This window comes from Mesoplodon mirus, assembly GCF_964341445.2.
Source record: "Mesoplodon mirus genome assembly, chromosome: 6".
Classification (NCBI taxonomy): domain Eukaryota; kingdom Metazoa; phylum Chordata; class Mammalia; order Artiodactyla; family Ziphiidae; genus Mesoplodon; species Mesoplodon mirus.
In genome coordinates this window covers 133,683,840-133,703,194 of record NC_138982.1, presented here as the reverse complement: position 1 = coordinate 133,703,194, position 19,355 = coordinate 133,683,840, and the positions used below count along the sequence as shown (strand labels likewise).

Genomic DNA, 19,355 nt, shown 5'->3' with positions numbered 1-19,355 from the left:
GGAGCCATCTGTTTTAAGTTTGGGTTTGGTGCTGTTTAATTGTAGCTGTCAGTGTGGTGCCCCCATCCTTACTCTCTTCAATTATCCAAGAAACCTAGGGACGTAAAGCATTTATTTATTTTTTTCTTTCCTTAAAATGAATTGCAGGTTTAGTGTAGTAACTTTGGAAAATACAATAAACAAAGTATAATTTTGAAAATTAAAATTGCCCATAATCACTCTATCTAGGATAGTAACTTAAAAATATTTCATACGTCTGTATATTCCTTCTCTCTCTCTCTCTCTCTCTCTTCCTCTCCCTTTCCCTCCATCTTCCTGTGTGTGTGGTGGCGGGGAGAGGGAGAGAGAGAAAGTAAAATATTGTTAACATTCTTAAATTTTTAATCTCCTCAAAGCCAATATCTTGGATGTGCATCTCAAATGTAGGTTTTGACTTGCTGAGAATAAGAAGAGTTTTGCTCCAGAGATGTTTGACCCTAATAGTAGAATTATCTTTTTGATTATCTACTCCTGAACAGGGCAAGCCCTGGCAGGCTGACCCACAAGGCTAGGCTTTGATCATGTGGAACATTCCTGTTCTTCAGCTAAAGGGTGGGGCATTCTGCTGTCTGTTTGGAGTACTGCTTGAACTTCTGGTCTCATCTAGGGAATTAGACATCCTAAACCATAAAAATATTATTATAACCTCCTTAGATCTCAAGGTGATGAGGTTATTTCTCGTCTCCCTTGTGTCTTCTTTCTCTCCCTTTTTTCCCTCTGACTAAAACTAGTACAGGAGTATTTTTCTTTGTTCTCTCTGCCCAGAGACTTTGACCATGGGTGTCTTTCTATTAATTGGAATGTTTTCTCATGCAGTACTAAGAAAACCTCACATTGGTATGATTGAAAAATTCAGCTTACATCTTATATCTTGGATCATACAGGTTTTACCTTTCTTTTTAATTTATGTTCTACTTCTCCACTCATGTATAATAATTGATGTTCACAGTGATCTTGCATAGATGTTGCAAGCAATTAAATTTTTCATTTATTTCAAGAGTGTTTACCTTTACTCAGAGAACACAGTCATACAAGTTGCTTTAAAAGTTTGATAATTCCAACCTGTGGGTCACCTTGGGGTTGGCATCTATCGACTGTCCTTTCCCCTGAGAACTGGTTAGATTTTCCTGGTTCTTTGGAATGCATTGTGGACATTTTGAGTATTATGTTGGGAGAATCTAGGTCCTGTGAAAATCATCTGGAGAATGTTGAATTTTCTTTTTTGCTTTTTTAGCAGGTAATCAACCTGGCTAGGTTCAGATGGCAAATTCTGTCTGACCTCCTGTGGGTGGTGGCTCTCATGTCAGTTCAGTTTTCAAAGGCTTTGCTCTGAGGCTGTAGGTTTATTACACACAGGTGCCACTTGGGAGCTAGACTGGGAGGTGGGCTGTGGTTTATATCATAATTCAGTTCTCAAAGCCTTTTCTGTCTTGCTTTGGGTCAGTCCCAGGTACGTGCACTTGAGGGGTGAGCCTGGGACTTGTATAGATGTACATAGCATTAGATGATTTGTTTCCTCCAGCTCTTTTTTTCTCTGAGATCCCTCTCACTCTTTGACTTGCAGGGATCATTATTCTTAGTTTCTTTGGCTAGAATGACAGGGTATGTCTCGGGAGTTTTTGCTGCCTGTGCCACAGCTGGACTGTGTGCTCACCCTCCATGCAAGGCTGGAAGAGTAAAGTAATAAAAACAAAAATGGGAAACTCGCTCCTGTTAGAGTGGCTTCTTCAGGTTTTGACTCCCATCCCCAATCCACCTGCTTTTGCTTATTCTTTGGAATTCCTCGGGTAGTTGGTTTTTCCTTTGGTCCAGAGTTTTTAGTATTTATCATTGGGAGAAAGATCAGCTGTGGTGTCTTAACTTCATCTTAGCTGGTACCAATATTAGCATTTCAGTTTTGTTCATACTGTGTTATTAGAGACAGAAGCCCAATCCCTAGTTAATCAACTCTACTTCTCTATTTAATCTCACTATAGACCATTGTTTTGTGTTTACTTTGTATTTCTTGATAATATTATACTAGATAATGCTCAATACATGCTTATTTTTTATTGTCTAACTTGTTGAAAAGAGGATTCAAAAACATTTCATGTTGAAGAATCCTCACTTTTAAACAAAAATTTCATTTAACCAGAATATACAAGTTAGTTAAGGCTTTAACTTTTTATTTTTAAATAATTATAGATATCGTACACAATAAGTATACCCTTAACCTAGTTTCCCCTAATGGTTGCATCGTACATAATTGCAGTAAACTACCAAAGCCAGGAATGTGACATTTTTTTCAGTGTGTGTGAATAGTTCTATATCATTTTATCACATAAGGCTTAGTAGGCTAATAAATTTATAAAAGCTGTCCCTGAGAAAGGACCACGTACCAGATGTATGTATGAACCATTCTAATGAGTGTACCTTTTTTTTTTCTTTTTTTTAAATTGAAGTATATAGTTGATTTACAATGTTGTGTTAGTTTTGGGTGTACAGCACAGTGATTCAGTTATACATACATATATATATCTATTGTTTTTCACATTCTTTTCTGTTATAGGTTATTACAAAATACTGAGGATAGTTCCTTGTGCTTTACAGTTGGTCCTTATTGGTTATCTATTTTATATATAGTAGCGTGTATGTGTTAATCCCAAACTCCTGATTTATCCCTCCCCCCTTTCCCTTTTGGTAACTATAAGTTTATTTTCTATGTCTGTGGGTCTATTTCTATTTTGTAAATAAGTTCATTTGCGTCTTTTTTTTCAGATTCCTAAGTGATATCATATGATATTTGTTTTTCTCTGATTTACTTCACTTAGTATGATATTCTCTAGGTCCATTCATGTTGCTGCAAGTGGCATTATTTCATTCTTCTTTATGGCTGAGTAATATTCCATATTATGTGTGTGTGTTTGTGTGTATAGATAGATAGATAGATAAATAAAGATACATCTTCTTTATCCATTCATCTGTGAATGGACATTTAGGCTGCTTCTGTGTCTTGGCTGTTGTACATAGTGCTGCCTGTACTTATTGATAAAGTTCCTTAAGATACCTTTTAACTATTTCACTGAGTACAGTAAGCCCCTTACATATGAACGAGTTCCATTCTGAGAGCGCATTCGTAAGTCCGGTTTGTTTGTAAGTCCAACAAAGTTAGCCTAGGTACCACAACTAACATAATCGGCTATATAGTAGTATTTAATTTGATGGGATTTAAAGGAGGTTTCTATGATTACTTGAAAAGTTTAACTCCTCACTTAAAGAGAAAGATCATGGTGTTGGGAAGAATGGGAAAGTCACCCTCTAGTGTCCTTGGTCTCTGGCCCCGAGAATCTCTTGATTTTCTGACATCATCTACTTTCAGGTGACCCCTTTCCCATCATGTCACTATGTCTCCTTTGCCCCCATTTTCTCTGGATCATCTCAGGCTGAGCAGTTCTTGCACTGTCTACCCTGACAACGAGGAGACGTATCCTCTTGATTCTGAACCCCTTTCCTAAACCTCTGAGGGAATAGCTCCAAAAAGAGGAAGAATGTGGGAATTAAGTAAAGTGAGACAGGAGCAAGGCCTTAATTCGCTGCCCAGGTAATTGAAGTTTGGGGAGTACAGTGAAGCAGGGCAAGCTGAAGCCCTACTCTCAGTTCATGGATCAGGGTGATCCCAAACCCAGTGGCCTGGAGTGAGGGACCTGCACCGGTCTGTAGGTGGAAGGCACCCAGAGAACAGCTCACAGACTGGAAACCGGTGTGTTGTCTAGGCACTCTGATGTAGAAGAGCTGGCATATTTAAGGCCAATGTGTGTTTTCTCTAGTTCACATTGTGCTAACATTCTCATCTATTTTCTGTTGTAGTTGTATGAGTTTGGATTTTTACATTCTAGATTAAAGTTTATTTTGTCATTCATTCATTCATTCAGTATCTTTCCACTGAGCACCTACTGTCTTTCAGGCAATGTTCTAGGCACTGCGGATACAGCAATAAACAAGATAAGCAAACTTTCAGTCCCACCCCTGAGGCTTAGTTTCTAGTGGGGAAGGGTAGAGAATAAAAAAGATAAGTATCTCTTTTCCTGTCCTGCAGATAGGTTCATCAGTATCATTTTTCTAGATTCCATATATATGAGTTAATATACGATATTTGTTTTTCTCTTTCTGACTTACTTCACTCTGTATGACAGACTCTAGGTTCATCCACATCACTGCAAGTCACCCAATTTCATTCCTTTTTATGGCTGAGTAATATTCCATTGTATATATGTACCACACACAGATGAAGAGAAGGGACTTGTGGACACAGAGGGGGAAGGGGGGAGGGTTTGACGAACTGAGAGAGTAGCATTGACATATATACACTACCATGTGTAAAATAGATAGCTAGTGGAAAGCGGTTGTATAGCACAGGGAGCTCAGCTTGGTGCTCTTTTATGACCTGGAGGGGTGGGATGGGGGTGGGTGGGAGGGAGGCTCAAGAGGGGATATATATATAACATATAGCTGATTCACTTTGTTGTACAGCAGAAACTAACACAACATTGTAAAGCAAATATACTCCAAAAAAAAAAAAAAGGTAAGTAAGTGAAACACATTTTTTGTTACAATTATGATAAATGCTAAGGAGGGGGGGGAAATCAAAGAAGAGGGATAAGAAATGTTGAGTTCTGAGGGTTGTCATTTTGTTAGAGACGCCAGGAAAGGCCTTTCTGAGAAGGTGATATTTGAGTCAAGCTCGGAACAAACTGGAAAGAGTGAGCCAGATGTAGATTCCTGAAAACTGGAGAGTTGCAGGCAGAGGAAAGAGCATGAGCAAAGGCCCTGGGGCAGGCCAGGAAGCCAGATCTTAGACCGTTGGAAAGAAAGTGTAAGACTTGAGGTTTGAATTCGGAGAACTGTTCCTATGTTACAGTCTTGTGCACTACTTCCTGCTTAATATCCCTTCCACTAACTACCCCCAGAAAGTGCAAGCTATTTGGGGCCACTAACATTCTACATAAGGAAATCAATAACGAGTGTACGGAGTTAAAAAATGGTAACATTTTCCAGCTTGCAATGGAGTACCTTTATTCTGACACTCTGCTTTTCTATTTCTAGCCCAGTTTTTGCATTTCAGCCTGTTCTCCTCCCCCTTAATCTTTCCCCTCTTACCTAGTGACTGTGTGTTGATTATGTTGGTAAAGTACTGATCACTACTTTTTGCTTTTGTTACTAAAATGCATGAACATTTATTGACTCATCATGCGTGGAACACTTGTAGTCTCTCTAGAGGCTACAAAAAAAGTGAAAGCCACTTTCTGCCCAGAGTTGCTTCCAGACTCACAGGAACAAACAAAGCCTGTGCAAATGTAAAATATAAACCAAGTTTTTTGTTTGTAATAAAAATAAATGATAAGGGTTAAGTAGGAGAGAGCAGGAAGAAATGAAGATGCTGAAAGTAGCTGGCATTTTACATTTGTGTGTGAAAAGGGTTAGGATTTTCAATTCACCAGTGTTCTGGGGATTGCCCGTGGGATGGGGGTTGTCCCTGAAAGAGAAGATTGTGTCTGTTGTATGCAATAAGCAATTTTAATTTTTCATGCTTATGTTATTTCAGGGTCCCCCACATGGGCCTTCGCGGTCCTCACTGACCTTTCAGGAAAAGCTTTTAAATGAAGGGGTGTTTCAGCAGTCCCTAGAAACATTTTTCTGCTAAGTTGAGTTGCTTCAGACTTCCTGCTGACTCTGCTTAGATCATCCCCTGAGAATTTCTTCTCGGTAGGATTTAAGAGATTTGGCATTCATCTCTAAAACTCTAGTTCTAAAGATAAAAATGGCTTCTTTCCTACCTTGGCTGGCTGAAAAGAATCTTGCTACTAAAAATGCTATTAATATAACAGACCCGTCAGAGCAATGCAGGGAGTGCTGTAATTCTTGAACGTTGGGGCCATTTCCTTTAGGAAACCTCTCCTGAGGCTTTTAACTTGATTAGTTTTCTGTTGGCAGAAACAAGCCTAACCAGAAATTTGTTGTTGAGAATATGCCTGTGAATTTATATTTGCAAACTTTTGACGTATACAGTAGAGGAGGGTACCTCCTAGCACATTTGAGGTGACAGTTTTGCCTTTCTATACCTCAGTTTCTGTCACTATCATTTTTTCCTTCTTTTAACTTTAAATCTATGTGATTCTTAAAATGGGACTGTGGCTAACGCCTGTTCTAAGCTTTTAATTACTTATTGGCAAAACATATAGATACATAGACACATCCAGGTATCTTAATGTACGCTTAAAAAAAAATCAAGAACCCTGAGAAATTGGACATGGCCTTTAGCATTACTTTAGATGCTTATTTATTTTACTTGCAAAAATGTAGTACATGATATTCTTAGGAATGTAGGTAACACAAGGTATGCATGGACAGTGCATCTTTTCATTTTCCCTACACCAAGTTGCATGTCTGTGTTTTTTCTTGGCTTAAAGACGTCAGCCAGGGAGGTGTGAACTTATTGCTTTGAAGTATGCTTGCTACTAGTAAAAGGAAGATTCTCTTTCTTGGAAACTTGGCTCTCAGAATCATACGAAGTATGACCTGGTAGGGAATATTCCAGTATGGGAATAGCTTCACATCTGGTGTCTATGTGAATTACCTCTGAACGCCTCTGAACATTCAATGGAGGTGTTTCCCTTCCTGTTGCCACAAATTTCATTTCAGTGAAGATGTGCTTATAGGAGTTTAAGCAACCTTTGAGACTGAACAGTGGGATTATAGAGTGGTTCTGGATCAATGTGAATGTATATTATGTCTCAGGGTGTTTCAAACTGTAATGGTTACAATAAATTTGTTCCTGTTTTCCTCTGGTACCTTTCACTTTTTTGTTTATTGTATCCCTTCCCTGGCTAAAATGTAAGTTTCATGAGCATGGGGAATGTGTGCCTTTTGTTGTCTGCTGTATCTCTGGCTTCTAGAATGTGGTAGGTGCTCAGTATATATTTTCTGAATGAACGACTATGTAGATGACTGGAAGAAGCAGCTCAGAGATGTGCCCAGCTACTCTACTTTTCTTCTTTCCTTTCTGGCCATTTTCATGTGTGTATCTTAAGTGTATACAACTTAACTAGTCTAGAGAAACCTCATTGCTGAGCAAGGAGAATAAGGCGAAATAGAGTCACACTTGTTGAACTTTGAGGATTTTTCTATTTTCCACTCTGGGTAACAGTCCTCAGACCAATGAGAGAGACTGGAAAAATGTTAAGGAAGGAGTTGAATTAACCTGGGTAGCCCCAAAAGGCTGAATGATATTTAGTGATTTCATCATGTGAATTTCTGTTTGCAGGGCACTCTGTACCAGATTAATGTTCTCAGGTTGGATTTGCTCCCAGAAATAAACCCATTAGTTGGCTGCTAAGCAGAGAGTGGGGTTCCTATTTCATTTTGCCCATCTCCCTCTCCCTATCCCACTTCACAGCCCCTACCCGAACCTCCCAATCAGGGTTTTCAGAATGCTGTGGAATTAAGGTAAAAACCTTTTTCCTTCTTGACTCCGATTTATTAGGAAGAGTTGACTGGACTTTACATCTTGAGCTTTTCCCTTTTTGATTGATTTTGAAGTGTAGATGGAGTCAGAATGAAACAAAACCATTGGGAGAGAGGGAGGTTATCCAGCGCACCTCTGAGTTTTGCTTGGTTTTTTGAAATGTGTAATTTCAAACAGAAAGTTACTCATTTGGCAGACACCTTGGTTTGTACTTTTCAGAGCTTTTAGTTTGTGGATAGGCATAGAGCTTTAAATATACACCTGTAGAGTTTAAGTAGAAGAAAACGGTTGCCAGCTCTATGAAAGCGACCCTGTGCTGTGCCCGGTGGGCAGCTACCCTGCGGGCAGAGACAAGTGTAATTCTCTAATGATCTTATTTATGTTCTTATTTCATATCTCCGCAGGAGTAATCTCAGTACATGATGTTAGTTCTCACCGGCTACCACGTAAGAGTCCAAGTACCTGCCAGGTGCACATAGGTGTGCTGTTATCTGCCAAGCTGGCTGCCCTCCCTGTGTGCTGAACTCTTCCTGTTAACTGCCTATACCCATTGGATGACTCAATGATCCCCTCCTTTTTTTTTTTTTCTTTGCTACAGACCATAAAGCCATGGGAAACGCAGAAAGTCAAAATGTAGTGCATGAGTTTTATGGAGAAAAGCATGCGAGCCTGGGGCGCAAACACACGTCGCGCTCCCTGCGCCTGTCGCACAAGGCGCGGCGGACCAGGCACGCCTCCTCGGGGAAGGTGATCCACAGGACCTCTGAAGTGACCACCCGATCCAGCAGCACGCCCAGTATCCCCCAGTCCCTGGCCGAAAATGGCTTGGAGCCCTTCTCCCAAGAAGGCACCCTGGAGGACTTCGGGAGCCCCATTTGGGTGGACCGAGTGGATATGGGCTTGAGACCCGTGTCTTACACGGATTCTTCCGTCAGCCCCAGTGTAGGCAGCAGCATTGTCCTCGCAGCAGCCTCTGTGCAGAGCATGCCAGACTCGGAGGAGAGCAGGCTTTACGGGGATGACGCTACGTACTTGGCGGAGGGAGGCAGGAGGCATCATCCCTATACGTCCGATGGGCCCACTTTCACGGAGACGGCGAGCTTTAAGAAGAAACGCTCCAAATCTGCAGACATCTGGCGGGAGGACAGCCTGGAATTCTCACTCTCTGATCTGAGCCAAGAACATTTAACAAGCAACGAAGAGATCTTGGGTTCTGCCGAAGAGAAAGATTGCGAGGAGACTCGGGGGATGGAAGCCCCGGCGAGTCCACGGCAGCTGAGTACCTGTCAACGTGCCAATTCACTGGGGGACTTGTATGCTCCCCAGAAAACCTCCGGGGTGACGGCAGACGGGGGGCGGAGGGGCAGATTTGCAGGCTACTGTCGGAATTTGGTGTCTGATATTCCTGATCTCGCTAACCATAAGATGCCACCCGCTGCTGCCGAAGAGGCTCTTCCGTACAGTAATTATAACACACTTCCCTGTAGGAAATCTCACTGTCTTTCTGAAGGTGCCACCAACCCACAAATGAGCCATAACAACAGCATGCAAGGCAGAAGAGCAAAAACAACTCAGGTAAAGTGACTGGAATCTGTTTCAATATTTTGGAAATGATGCATGACTTTAAGTGCATGATTTTGCTCTTCCACGATTCCCATCTTTTAGCCGGGTTTTACCATGTTTGCCTGGTGGGTGCTGCAGGCGATGCCGTTTCTCTGGAGATGCAGCACTCTTCTGCTTTGCCCCTCTTGCAGTTCTGTGGTGAAGGGGTGGGGATTAAGGAGTAAGCGTAGATGTGTGTCGGGGATGTGATGAGGGTGGGAATAAAGCTGCTAAGTTCACATTGGGAAGCTGCCTCTCCAACTGAGCTCTTCAACAGCATCTCACTTCTTCCGAGCTTCCTTCCTAACGTGGTTCTATCCGTGGACAGATGGGGATGCTAGGGTGTGGACTCTGGGAACTTATTTCTTCAGCGCCGCAGGTGGGAAGAGGTTAGTCGGCCGCTCGTTGGAGGAGGTGTTTTTAATTCAGGGCGGGCTCTGGTCATTTGTCAGCTTCTCTCAGAGGTTGGCAGGCTGACTGCCTTACCAGGAGCCATTTCAATTTCCTGTTCCTTGCAAGGCTAGCCAGCCCTCTCTCTGGAGGGAGGTGTTGCAGAAGGAATAACATGGGTGGGTTCCAGTTCTACGCTGCAGCCAACTCGTTTTTGACCTTGGGCAAACCCTGACTTCTAGTTGCTCTTCTGAACAGTGGGGTAAAGATGCCCGACTCACCTGCCTCGGGGGTCCAGGGCATGAAAGAGTGGGTGTGAAAACATTCTTCAAAGATTGAAAACATGTTACTTATGAAAGGAAGACCCGTTACCTTAATTAGGAATGATAATTAACGTGGAGATAATAACGTGTCAGGTAATCCTGCATGCCTCCATCCTTTCCTGGTCCTGCAGTTCCCTGTAGTGGAGTGCTGGGAGTCCTGGCTTGTGTTGAGGATGGGTTGGTAGTTTGCAGGATGGTGCTTCAGATCCGGAATCCAGATTGGGCCCATTTGCCTTGAAAGGTGTATTGGCCACCAGGGTGACCAGCGAATACCACTGAGGTCAGCTGGAAAACAGCAGGTGTGCTCTGACCTGGCCAGCATCGGATGGTGCTCACCTTCTGGTCTTGCTTCAGTGCAAGTCAAAGTTATTTCAAGGGTTATTTTGAGGCTCAGTTCTCTTGGGAAGGGTGTCTAAATATAATGGGCAGATGGTGGGGACCCTGGGGAGGAGGGCAAAGGAAACTGGCACTAGATTGTCTGTGTTCCTGCCCAAGAGCAAGTTTTTTTGTTCTGTTTTGTTTTGTTTTGTTTTTAAGTATTCAAAAATTGTTTGGAATTTTAAATCCCCGTATACAAGTCGTCTGCAGATACAGTTTTTTTGTTTTTTGTTTTTTTTAACCACTGTAGATTTCTATATTAGAATAATTGAAATTTACTATATCTTCCTCTGGGTTGATATAGGTTAAAGGAGTCTGTGTTTGACCTTTTCCTCTTCTTTTTTAAAAGATATTTTAAATTATTTTTTTAGGCTGCGCTGGATCTTAGTTGCGGCATGCATGCAGGATCTAGTTCAGCCACCAGGGATCGAACCTGGGCCCCCTGCACTGGGAGTGCGGAGTCTTACCCACTGGACCACCAAGGAAGTCTAAAAGATATTTTAAATTGTGGTAAAAGTACACATCACATTTACCACCTTGGCATTTTTAAGTGTATGGTTGAGGGGTATTAAGTACATTCACACTGTTGTGTACCCTTCAATTTCAGAGCTCTTTTCATCTTGTAGAACTGGCAATTCTGTCCCCATTAAACAGTAGTTCTCTGTTTCCCCCTTTCCCCAGCCCCTGGCAACCACTGTTCTACTTTCTGTCTCAGTGAATTTGGCTCTAGAGACCTTGTAAGAGTGGAATCATGTAGTATTTGTCTTTTTGTGACAGGCTTATTTCACTTAGGTTGATATCCTGAAGGTTCACACGTTGTAGTATGTGTCAGCAGCTCCTTCCTTTTTAAGGCTGAATAATATTCCACTGTATGTATATGACACTCCCCCCACAGCCCCCAGTCATCCACTGAAGGACAAGTTTTGCTGATGGTGTCCAAGCCAGGTATCCTGGCTCCACCTCTTCTTACCTGAGTAACTTTGGGCACAATTTTTTTTTTAATTAATTAATTTATTTATTTATGGCTGTGTTGGGTCTTTGTTTCTGTGTGAGGGCTTTCTCTAGTTGTGGCGAGCGGGGGCCGCTCTTCATCGCGGTGCGCGGGCCTCTCACTATCGAGGCTTCTGTTGTTGCGGAGCACAGGTTCCAGACGCACAGGCTCAGTAGTTGTGGCTCACGGGCCTAGTTGCTCCGCGGCATGTGGGATCTTCCCAGACCAGGGCTCGAACCCGTGTCCCCCACATTGGCAGGCAGATTCTCAACCACTGCGCCACCAGGGAAGCCCTGGGTACAATTTTTAAGTCTCTGGAAGCCTTAATTTCTTCATCTGTCAAATGGGAATAATAATAAAGTTTCTGAGAAAATGGAACGTGAAGGCCAGCGCTTGGTACTTTAGAGGCTACCCATAAGGGACAATCTGTAAGTTGTTGTAATTTTCATTATTAGTAGTGTTGTATGAGTTGAGGACTCAAGGTAGTTTTATGTTTATATCAAACTTTGTGTTAGAAACAAAATTATTAAAAAGGCTGATTCTGAGGTTTGAGAAGGTGAGTGTGAATGTTGCATCTAGATGCACTCCTTGAATTTTTATCCATCTCTCTTCTGAAGCGAGATTATGATGATAGAAACGACTGAATTACCCCGCTGTGGTCCCTCTGGCTACCCTGGCCGGGCTCTTCCTACGCTGGCAACTTGACAGGTTGGGACGCAGGTGAGATAGGTGCCCTATTAAAGGGCCACCTGAAAGGCACTGCAGGCTCTGTCCTGAAGGCATCGCCAGATTGGCACTGCAGACCTGATTGGAAGAAATGGTCTCCTGGCCCTCAGCATTTAAAAGGAACCTCACCTGTGACTGTCACTTTTACCTGGAACAATGCTAAGTTAGCGCACATTCTGTGTAAGATTTGACGGGGTGCCAGGTGGTATTCTGGCTCCCTATCTCCAGGTCTCCAACACGGGGGGACAGTCAGACCTCTGCTTCCCCCCATTCCCCACTGATGGGGCTGTGAGCCTTTGAGTCATGGCCACCCCCAGAAGAGGGGCAGAGCCGTATCACTGAAAGTTCTCATGTGTAACTGTTGTACGACATTTCCATTCTTTGGCTTGTCGCCTTCTAAAATTGTTAGTATATGAAAGTGAGATCATCTCAATGTGGCGTCTCATAAAGCACTGTGGTAGCTTAATGTAACGCAAAGTGCAACGGACTAGGAATCCTAAGAAGGACATTGCGTCCCGGCTCACTCCTTACTAAACGGTGACCTTGGGCAAGTCACTCCATCCCTGGCTCCTTCTCTGACCCGGGTGAGCGACACCAGCCTCTGACAGAGCCATTAGGAGAACCAAGTGGGATTCCATGCATGGAAGCCTTTTGCCGAGTGTATAAAGTGAACGGAAGTCTTATTTTTGTATCGACTTTACGTGTTGAGTGAGGATCTTTAATGACTTGAAACAAACCCCAGAATTATGCACAACACTGTCCATCCACCCACACTTCCTAGTCTAAGTTTGGCACGTTCATCCAGCGCAATTTCTTGAGAACCCACTATGTTCCAAACAGTGTATTTTAAGAGGCAGTGGGTGTGGAGGCTTCCTTGAAAAGAATTCTTTTTTTTCTTTTTTTTTTTTGTTGGTAAAAGTTTCTGACCCAGGGGCCCTCTCCAGCATGTTTGGATCGTAGATATTAAAGCCTCCTCATCTGCTCTGGTGATGTGGTTGAATCTGTAATAGTCTTGTCAGCAGTTTTACTCTCCAGAAAAGAACTCCTGGCAGGCATTTGGCCAAGGTCATGGCCGCTGAGCCTGAGAGACAATATGTTTTATCTGAACTAACATGAACAACATCTTTTTATTTGAAAATGATCAAAAAATGTGTCTGCCACACAGTAAGTGCTGAGAAATTATATTTGTCCAATTCAATATACTTGAGTACGTGTTGTGTACCTCCTGCATACAAGTTTTATCTTGTGAGTCAGTCTGCTACTCATTTGTTGGGAGGATTTACCCAGGCTACTGAAAGTGGAGTTTATTTGTACTGACTTCTGTAAAATCCCAAGTAGCTTGCCCCTTGATTCAGTGAATGCCTCATTGGTATTTTGGCCTGAACTTTACTCTCAGTGTTTCCATGGTTAATGGACAGAGGAAGGGGCAGCCTGGTGTCAGGCAAAGAAGAGGTTCTGGAGTCCAGCAGGTCTGAGCTTGTAAGTTTGAACCCTGTTACCTGTTGGCTGTGTAACCTAGAAGGATCTCAGTGTCTCTTGAATGAGGGTTCCACGCGGGAATGAATGTAAAACTCCTGGCACAATATCTTGCATGTATTAGATGCTCCGTAAATAGTGGTTATGAGTTATGATGGTAAAGTTTGGTTTAATTGTGTAGAGTTCAGCTCTCTTGTGTCTCTAAGACTATCAGCGGGTGAGGTGGAGAGAGGAAACTGCCATTCGATGGAGTGTCCTTGAGCCAGGTTCTGTGTTTGAAAGGGAAGCTTTGGCTTGGAGCTGTCCTGCATGTCGCCTGAGGAGGGCTTCATTCATCCACTTGGGAGATGAAAGAATGTGAACAGCTGTGCTGAGGATGTCTCAGGGGGCCGCCACCTTGGGAGGGAGCAGGGGGGCCCCCTCAGAGCTCCTCACGGGGACATGGCGCTGGTGCTAAGGTTTGTGTGCTGGTCCAGCTTCTGACACCCTCTTCACGCCGTGGTATATGGAGTGGGATCGACAGAAGACAGAGCTCCTGGCCCCTGAGCACCTCTGCGGGGGTTCATTTCAGCCTGATTGCGAGTTGCAAACTCTCCCATCGCTTTTCAGGGGAGGAAGTCAACCTAAGGAGATTAGGTGACAGGGTCTCACGACTGGATTGAAATCCAGGTCTTCTGACCCACAGACCAGGGTCCTTTCTTCAGAAGCAAACCCACACCACACTGGCTCCCCATGTTCAAACAGGTTTCAGCTCACGTGCCCTCAGATTTTAACATCAAAACGCCCCAGTTCTGGTTCAGAAGCCAAACAGGGTGGTGGGCTGAAAAGAAAATAGTAACTGTCCACTACCGTGGCCCGAAACAGAGGTCCCTGAGAGAGATGACCAAAGGCGACTTTATTTTTTATTTGTATTTTTTAATTGAAGTATAGTTGATATACAATGTTGTGTTAACTTCTGCTGCTGTACAGCAAAGTGATTCAGTTATACATATATATACATTCTTTTTCACGTTCTTTTCCATTATGGTTTATCACAGGATATCGAATGTAGTTCCCTATGCCACACAGTAGGACCTTGTTGTTTATTCATTCTATGTATAATAATTTGCGTCTGCTAATCCCAACCTCCCACTCCATCTCCCCGCCACCTTCCCCTCGGCAACAAGTCTGTTCTCTACGTCTGAGTCTATTTCTGTTCCATAGATAAGTTCATTTGTGTCATATTTTAGATTCCATACGTAAGTGATATCGTATGGTATTGTCTTTGTCTGACTTACTTCACTTAGTATGATAATCTCTAGTTCCATCTATGTTGCTGCAAATGGCATTATTATTATTATTTTTTTATGGCTGAGTAGTATTCCATTGTATATATGTACCACGTCTTCTTTATCCATTCATCTGTCGATGGACATTTAGGTTGTTTCCATGTCTTGGCTATTGTGAATAGTGCTGCTGTGAACATAGGGGTGCATGTATCTTTTTGAATTATAGTTTTGTCTGCATATATATGCCCAGGAGTTGGATTGCTGGATCATATGGTAGCTCTATTTTTAGTTTTTTGAGGAACTTTCATACTCTTTTCCACAGTGGCCACACCACTTACATTCCCACCAACAGTGTATTAGCGTTCCCTTTTCACCACACCCTCTCCGGCATTCGTTACTTGTAGACATTTTAATGATGGCCATTCTGACTGGTGTGAGGTGATATACCTCATCGCAGTTTTGATTTGCATTTCTCTAATAATTAGCGATGTTGAGCATCTTTTCATGTGCCTGGTGGCCATCTGTATGTCTTTTTTGGAGAAATGCCAAAGATGACTTTAGAAGGCTCTATCCCTGATGACTTTCTTGCTTGGATAAGCAAGTTAATAGGATTGGTGATTTCAGCAAGATAAAGGGTGCAGCATGATCAGAAGATCTTGAGTTCCTATAAAAGTTGTGTTGATTTTTAAAATTTTGTTTTGTTTTACACTTAGTTTAAATGGTTCAGGGATAAATATGTTCCCTGAGCTGAGAACTGACATCACCAGCCAAGAGATTCCTAACCTTTGGTCACAGATTCCTTTGCGAATCAGATGAAAAATTTGGATCTTTTGGGATCAACACAAGAGACCACCCTTTTGCATATCATTTCAGGGGATCCATGGGTCCTCCAAGGTCCATCGAGAAGCTTCTGGTTAAGAACCTCAGGTTAATTCTTTTTTTAAACTAATTTTTATTGGAGTATAGTTGCTCTACAATGTTGTGTTAGCTTCTATTTGCACAGCAAAATGAATCAGCCATACATATACATAACATCCCCTCCCTTTTGGATTTCCCTCCCGTTTAGGACACCACAGTGCATTAAGTGGAGTTGCACTTAATGCACTGTGGTGTCCTAAACGGGAGGGAAATCCAAAAGGGAGGGGATGTTATGTGTGTTCCCCTCAGTTGTCTATTTTATACGTAGTATCAATAGTGTATACGTATCGATCCCAATCTCCCAATTCCTCCCACCCCATTCCCTTCCCCCTTGGTATCCATACATTTGAAGAACCTTAGGTTAATTCTTCGTGAAACAAAATATTTTCATATAAAGTCCATTTAAAAAAAAAAACTCTCTTCTTTCACTGCTCCTGTTTGATGCTTCTTTTTTGCCTTCGTTTTGATTTTGCTTTTTCTGCCACGTAAGTTAAGCAATGAGATATTTATTTTGAACAACAGCCCATCCATTTCAACAAGAATATCCCTTTTCTTTGCCAAGATCTTTTTTTGAGGAGTGGGAGGGTGAGAAGGTAGCTGAGAGATGGCTTATATCAGCAGTTCTCAGACTCCTTTGTACTCTTAAAAAGTGTTACAGACTCCAAAGGGCTTCTGTTCGGGTGGGTTATATCTATAAATATTTATCACATTAGAAATTGAAACAGAAATGTAAAAAAAACTTGTTAATTCATCTTAAAATAGCAGCAATAAACCATTACATGTTCATATAAGTAACTTTATTTTTAAAATTTTATTTTCTAAAATTAAAAAAAAAAAGCCAGGAGAAGGGCACTGTTTTGTATTTTCGCAACTCTCTACAATTTCTGGCTTATCAGAAGACACTAGAGTCTCATATCTGCTTCTGCATTCACTCTCTTGCGACATGCTGTTTTGGTTGGACTATATGAGGAAAGCCTGGCTTCGAACAGATAGGTGGTAAAGGGAGGACCTTAGGGACCCCCTGAAATTATTTAAGGATCCCTGGTCCTCACTTGGAGAGCTGTGTATTTATGCTAATATAGGTTGGGGAGGTCCAAGCCTTTGAAAATCACATTCTTAGTTTAGTCCGTGAGGAGAGGAGCCTCTGTGTCCCTCAGTGTAAGTCGTGTCCCACCGTAATATGTCATTGCTGGTTTCCCAGCATAACTGAGGAGGATAAAGGGCTGGGAGCGGGAGCTTGGAGGCCTCCCAGCCAGCCTGCTGTGCAGCCCTGGGAGCGTCTCCACGGATCCGCAGGGCCAGAACTTCGGAAACGCCCACCAGCTTTCCTCTCTGTGTTGGGGCCCAGTGTGCTTTGAACTTCCTGTTGACAGAATATCTAGTTTGGGCCATAAAACAGCCCAATATGTCTTTCTCACTTTCTCTCCTTTTAAAAGGATGAAAGAAAAAACATGTAAGGGAGCTCTGGTTGTCTCCATAAAAGACGTAATAAACCCGGATGGCTGGAAGATGTCGAAGTCAAGCTTTCCACTTGGGGCTCATTTGTGACTTCAACTGGAGTTGAGCGTGAGTTGAGCCTGGAAATGACTAGATCTTTAAATCAAACTAAAATGTGTTCCATGAGAAACGCTTTTCTTGGTTGGAGAGGAGGGTGTAAGATGAACAGCAGTTAAGTTGTTCAACAGTGTTTGTGGTTTTTTTTTTTGGAAGTGCCTACGCCATGCCAGGTGCTATTCTTGGTGCTTGGGATGCATCAAGAAGAGATCCCTGAGCTCACGAAGTTAGTTGGGGTGAAGTGGAGGTGTGTCTGCAGCAAACAGTTAGCATAATAAGTACATGACATGCTATGGGAAAAAGAGAGCAAGGTGAGGAAGAGCGGGCAGTGGGGAATGCGCGGCAATTCTGGATCAGGTGGTTGGGTCGGGCCCCGCTCCTCGGGATGGGCAGACTTGGGTAGGGATTTGGAAGCGAGATGGGAATTGGCCATTGATTTGGAAGGTGGGAGTGTGCCCTGCACCTCTGAGGAAGAACAAAGAGGCCAATGTGGCTGGAACAGAGTTGGGGACGGTGGCGCAGGGGGAAGGGGATGCTGCAGAGAAGCTGCACGGGGATTGGAGGAGGGAAAGAGAAGGCTTCCAGCTGTGGGAAGAGGGACTTTGAGTTGAACCTTGAAGGATCAGTATTCCTGGAATTCCTGGACGCAAGAAAAGTTGGGAGCATACACTGGCATGAGTTCTTCAGTTTCACTGGTGGCTGGGTGCATCCGAAGGTCCAGTGCTAAGGCTGGACATCGGTGGAGGGCCTGGATGGACAGCCTTGGGAGCCCTCACCTTGCTCCTGGGAGACTTACCCAGCCATGGCACGCAGGATGGATTGACGGGAGGAAGGTAGTTAGAACAGAGAGTCTGTGGCTGAACCAGGGATGTGGCACTAGGAAAAGAAGAAAAGGGACTAGGGATGTGATATACCCTGAGGTGGTGAGGAGGGGAAGGGTGACGACAGGGTTTGAGACATGCACATAGAAAAACAGATGAAAGGAGAGAAGATGATGCACGGACTTAGACATAGAGCTGTCTCCAATCTGGAGTTACCTGAAGCAACATTTCAAGCATTTGCCAACTTACTTCTGAGACTCTTTGGGGCAGCAGTGAGAGCTTCAGCAGCTGTAACTGAGAGAAATTTTGAGTCATTAGAGAGGATGGGACTGAGTGCTGGGAACTTTAAAGGACGTGGAGATTGTGCCTTAGGAAGGAAAGAGGAAGGAAATAGAAACAGGGTTTTAGAAATGTCTCAAAGGGGGCTTCCCTGGTGGCGCAGTGGTTGAGAGTCCGCCTGCCGATGCAGGGGACACGGGTTCGTGCCCCGGTCTGGGAAGATCCCACATGCACGGAGCGGCTGGGCCCGTGAGCCATGGCCACTGAGCCTGCGCGTCCGGAGCCTGTGCTCCGCAACGGGAGAGGCCACAGCGGTGAGAGGCCCGCGTACCGCAAAAAAAAAAAAAAAAAAAAAAAATGTCTCAAAGGGAGCTGGGACACATGTAAAGAGGCTAAGAGTGGGCGGTCAAGAGGTACAGTTTACAAACTTCAGAATCAAATTCAGAATGGCCCTGGCTATTTGTGTAGAGAGAGGAAAGAAAAAAACCTTACAGTGATGGCAAATGGATACTGCAATATTTCTGTAAATCAAGAATGGCAATTATCAGTAGCAGAGCCTAGCAGTTACTTACAGCATAGGAAACATCATTTTCTTAGTTTATTGTGCAGTTTTGCGAATGTGAAAATAATTCAAGGGGATTACATTGGCTGGCACCAGCGTTGGTGGGCCTGTGTATTTTTCCCATGAGGCCTTGTTTTTCCCAAGTTCCTCAGCAACGCCCATTCTTTCATGTTAGTGCAGGAAGCTAGTAAGTGAGGTCAGGCAGCGTCTTCTCTCCTTGGGCTGAGATGTAAGTAAGGCTGAGGATGGACATGACAGTAATTAGAGTTAACACTCTTGTGCAGGTACTGTGTGCTGGGCACCGTTCTAGAAACTTGTGTTACCTCAATCTCACATCCTACAAAGTGTCTTACAGAGTAAATATTGTTGCTATTCCCGTTATACAGGTGAGGAAACTGAGGCATGGATTGGTTCAAAATAACTTGCCCAGACATGACATTTGCTGTATTGAGGTTACCACGGGAGGGTATACTAAGAGTATAGTATAGTATAGTACTGAGCGTACCAAGGAGAGAATGTTGGAAACC

The 19,355-nt window shown here is 43.2% G+C and overlaps 1 protein-coding gene across 1 annotated transcript in view; it reads left to right on the top strand.

Moving 5' to 3' along the window:
* TIAM1 (TIAM Rac1 associated GEF 1) overlaps window positions 1–19,355 on the top strand; it is a gene marked incomplete at its 5' end in the record, with an annotated part of 515,782 nt that overhangs the window by 369,087 nt on the left and 127,340 nt on the right. The window contains one exon of the mRNA XM_082624561.1: window positions 8,139–9,115. Within this exon, the coding sequence (XP_082480687.1) occupies window positions 8,150–9,115 (966 nt within the window). The remainder of the gene's footprint in view (window positions 1–8,138; window positions 9,116–19,355) is intronic.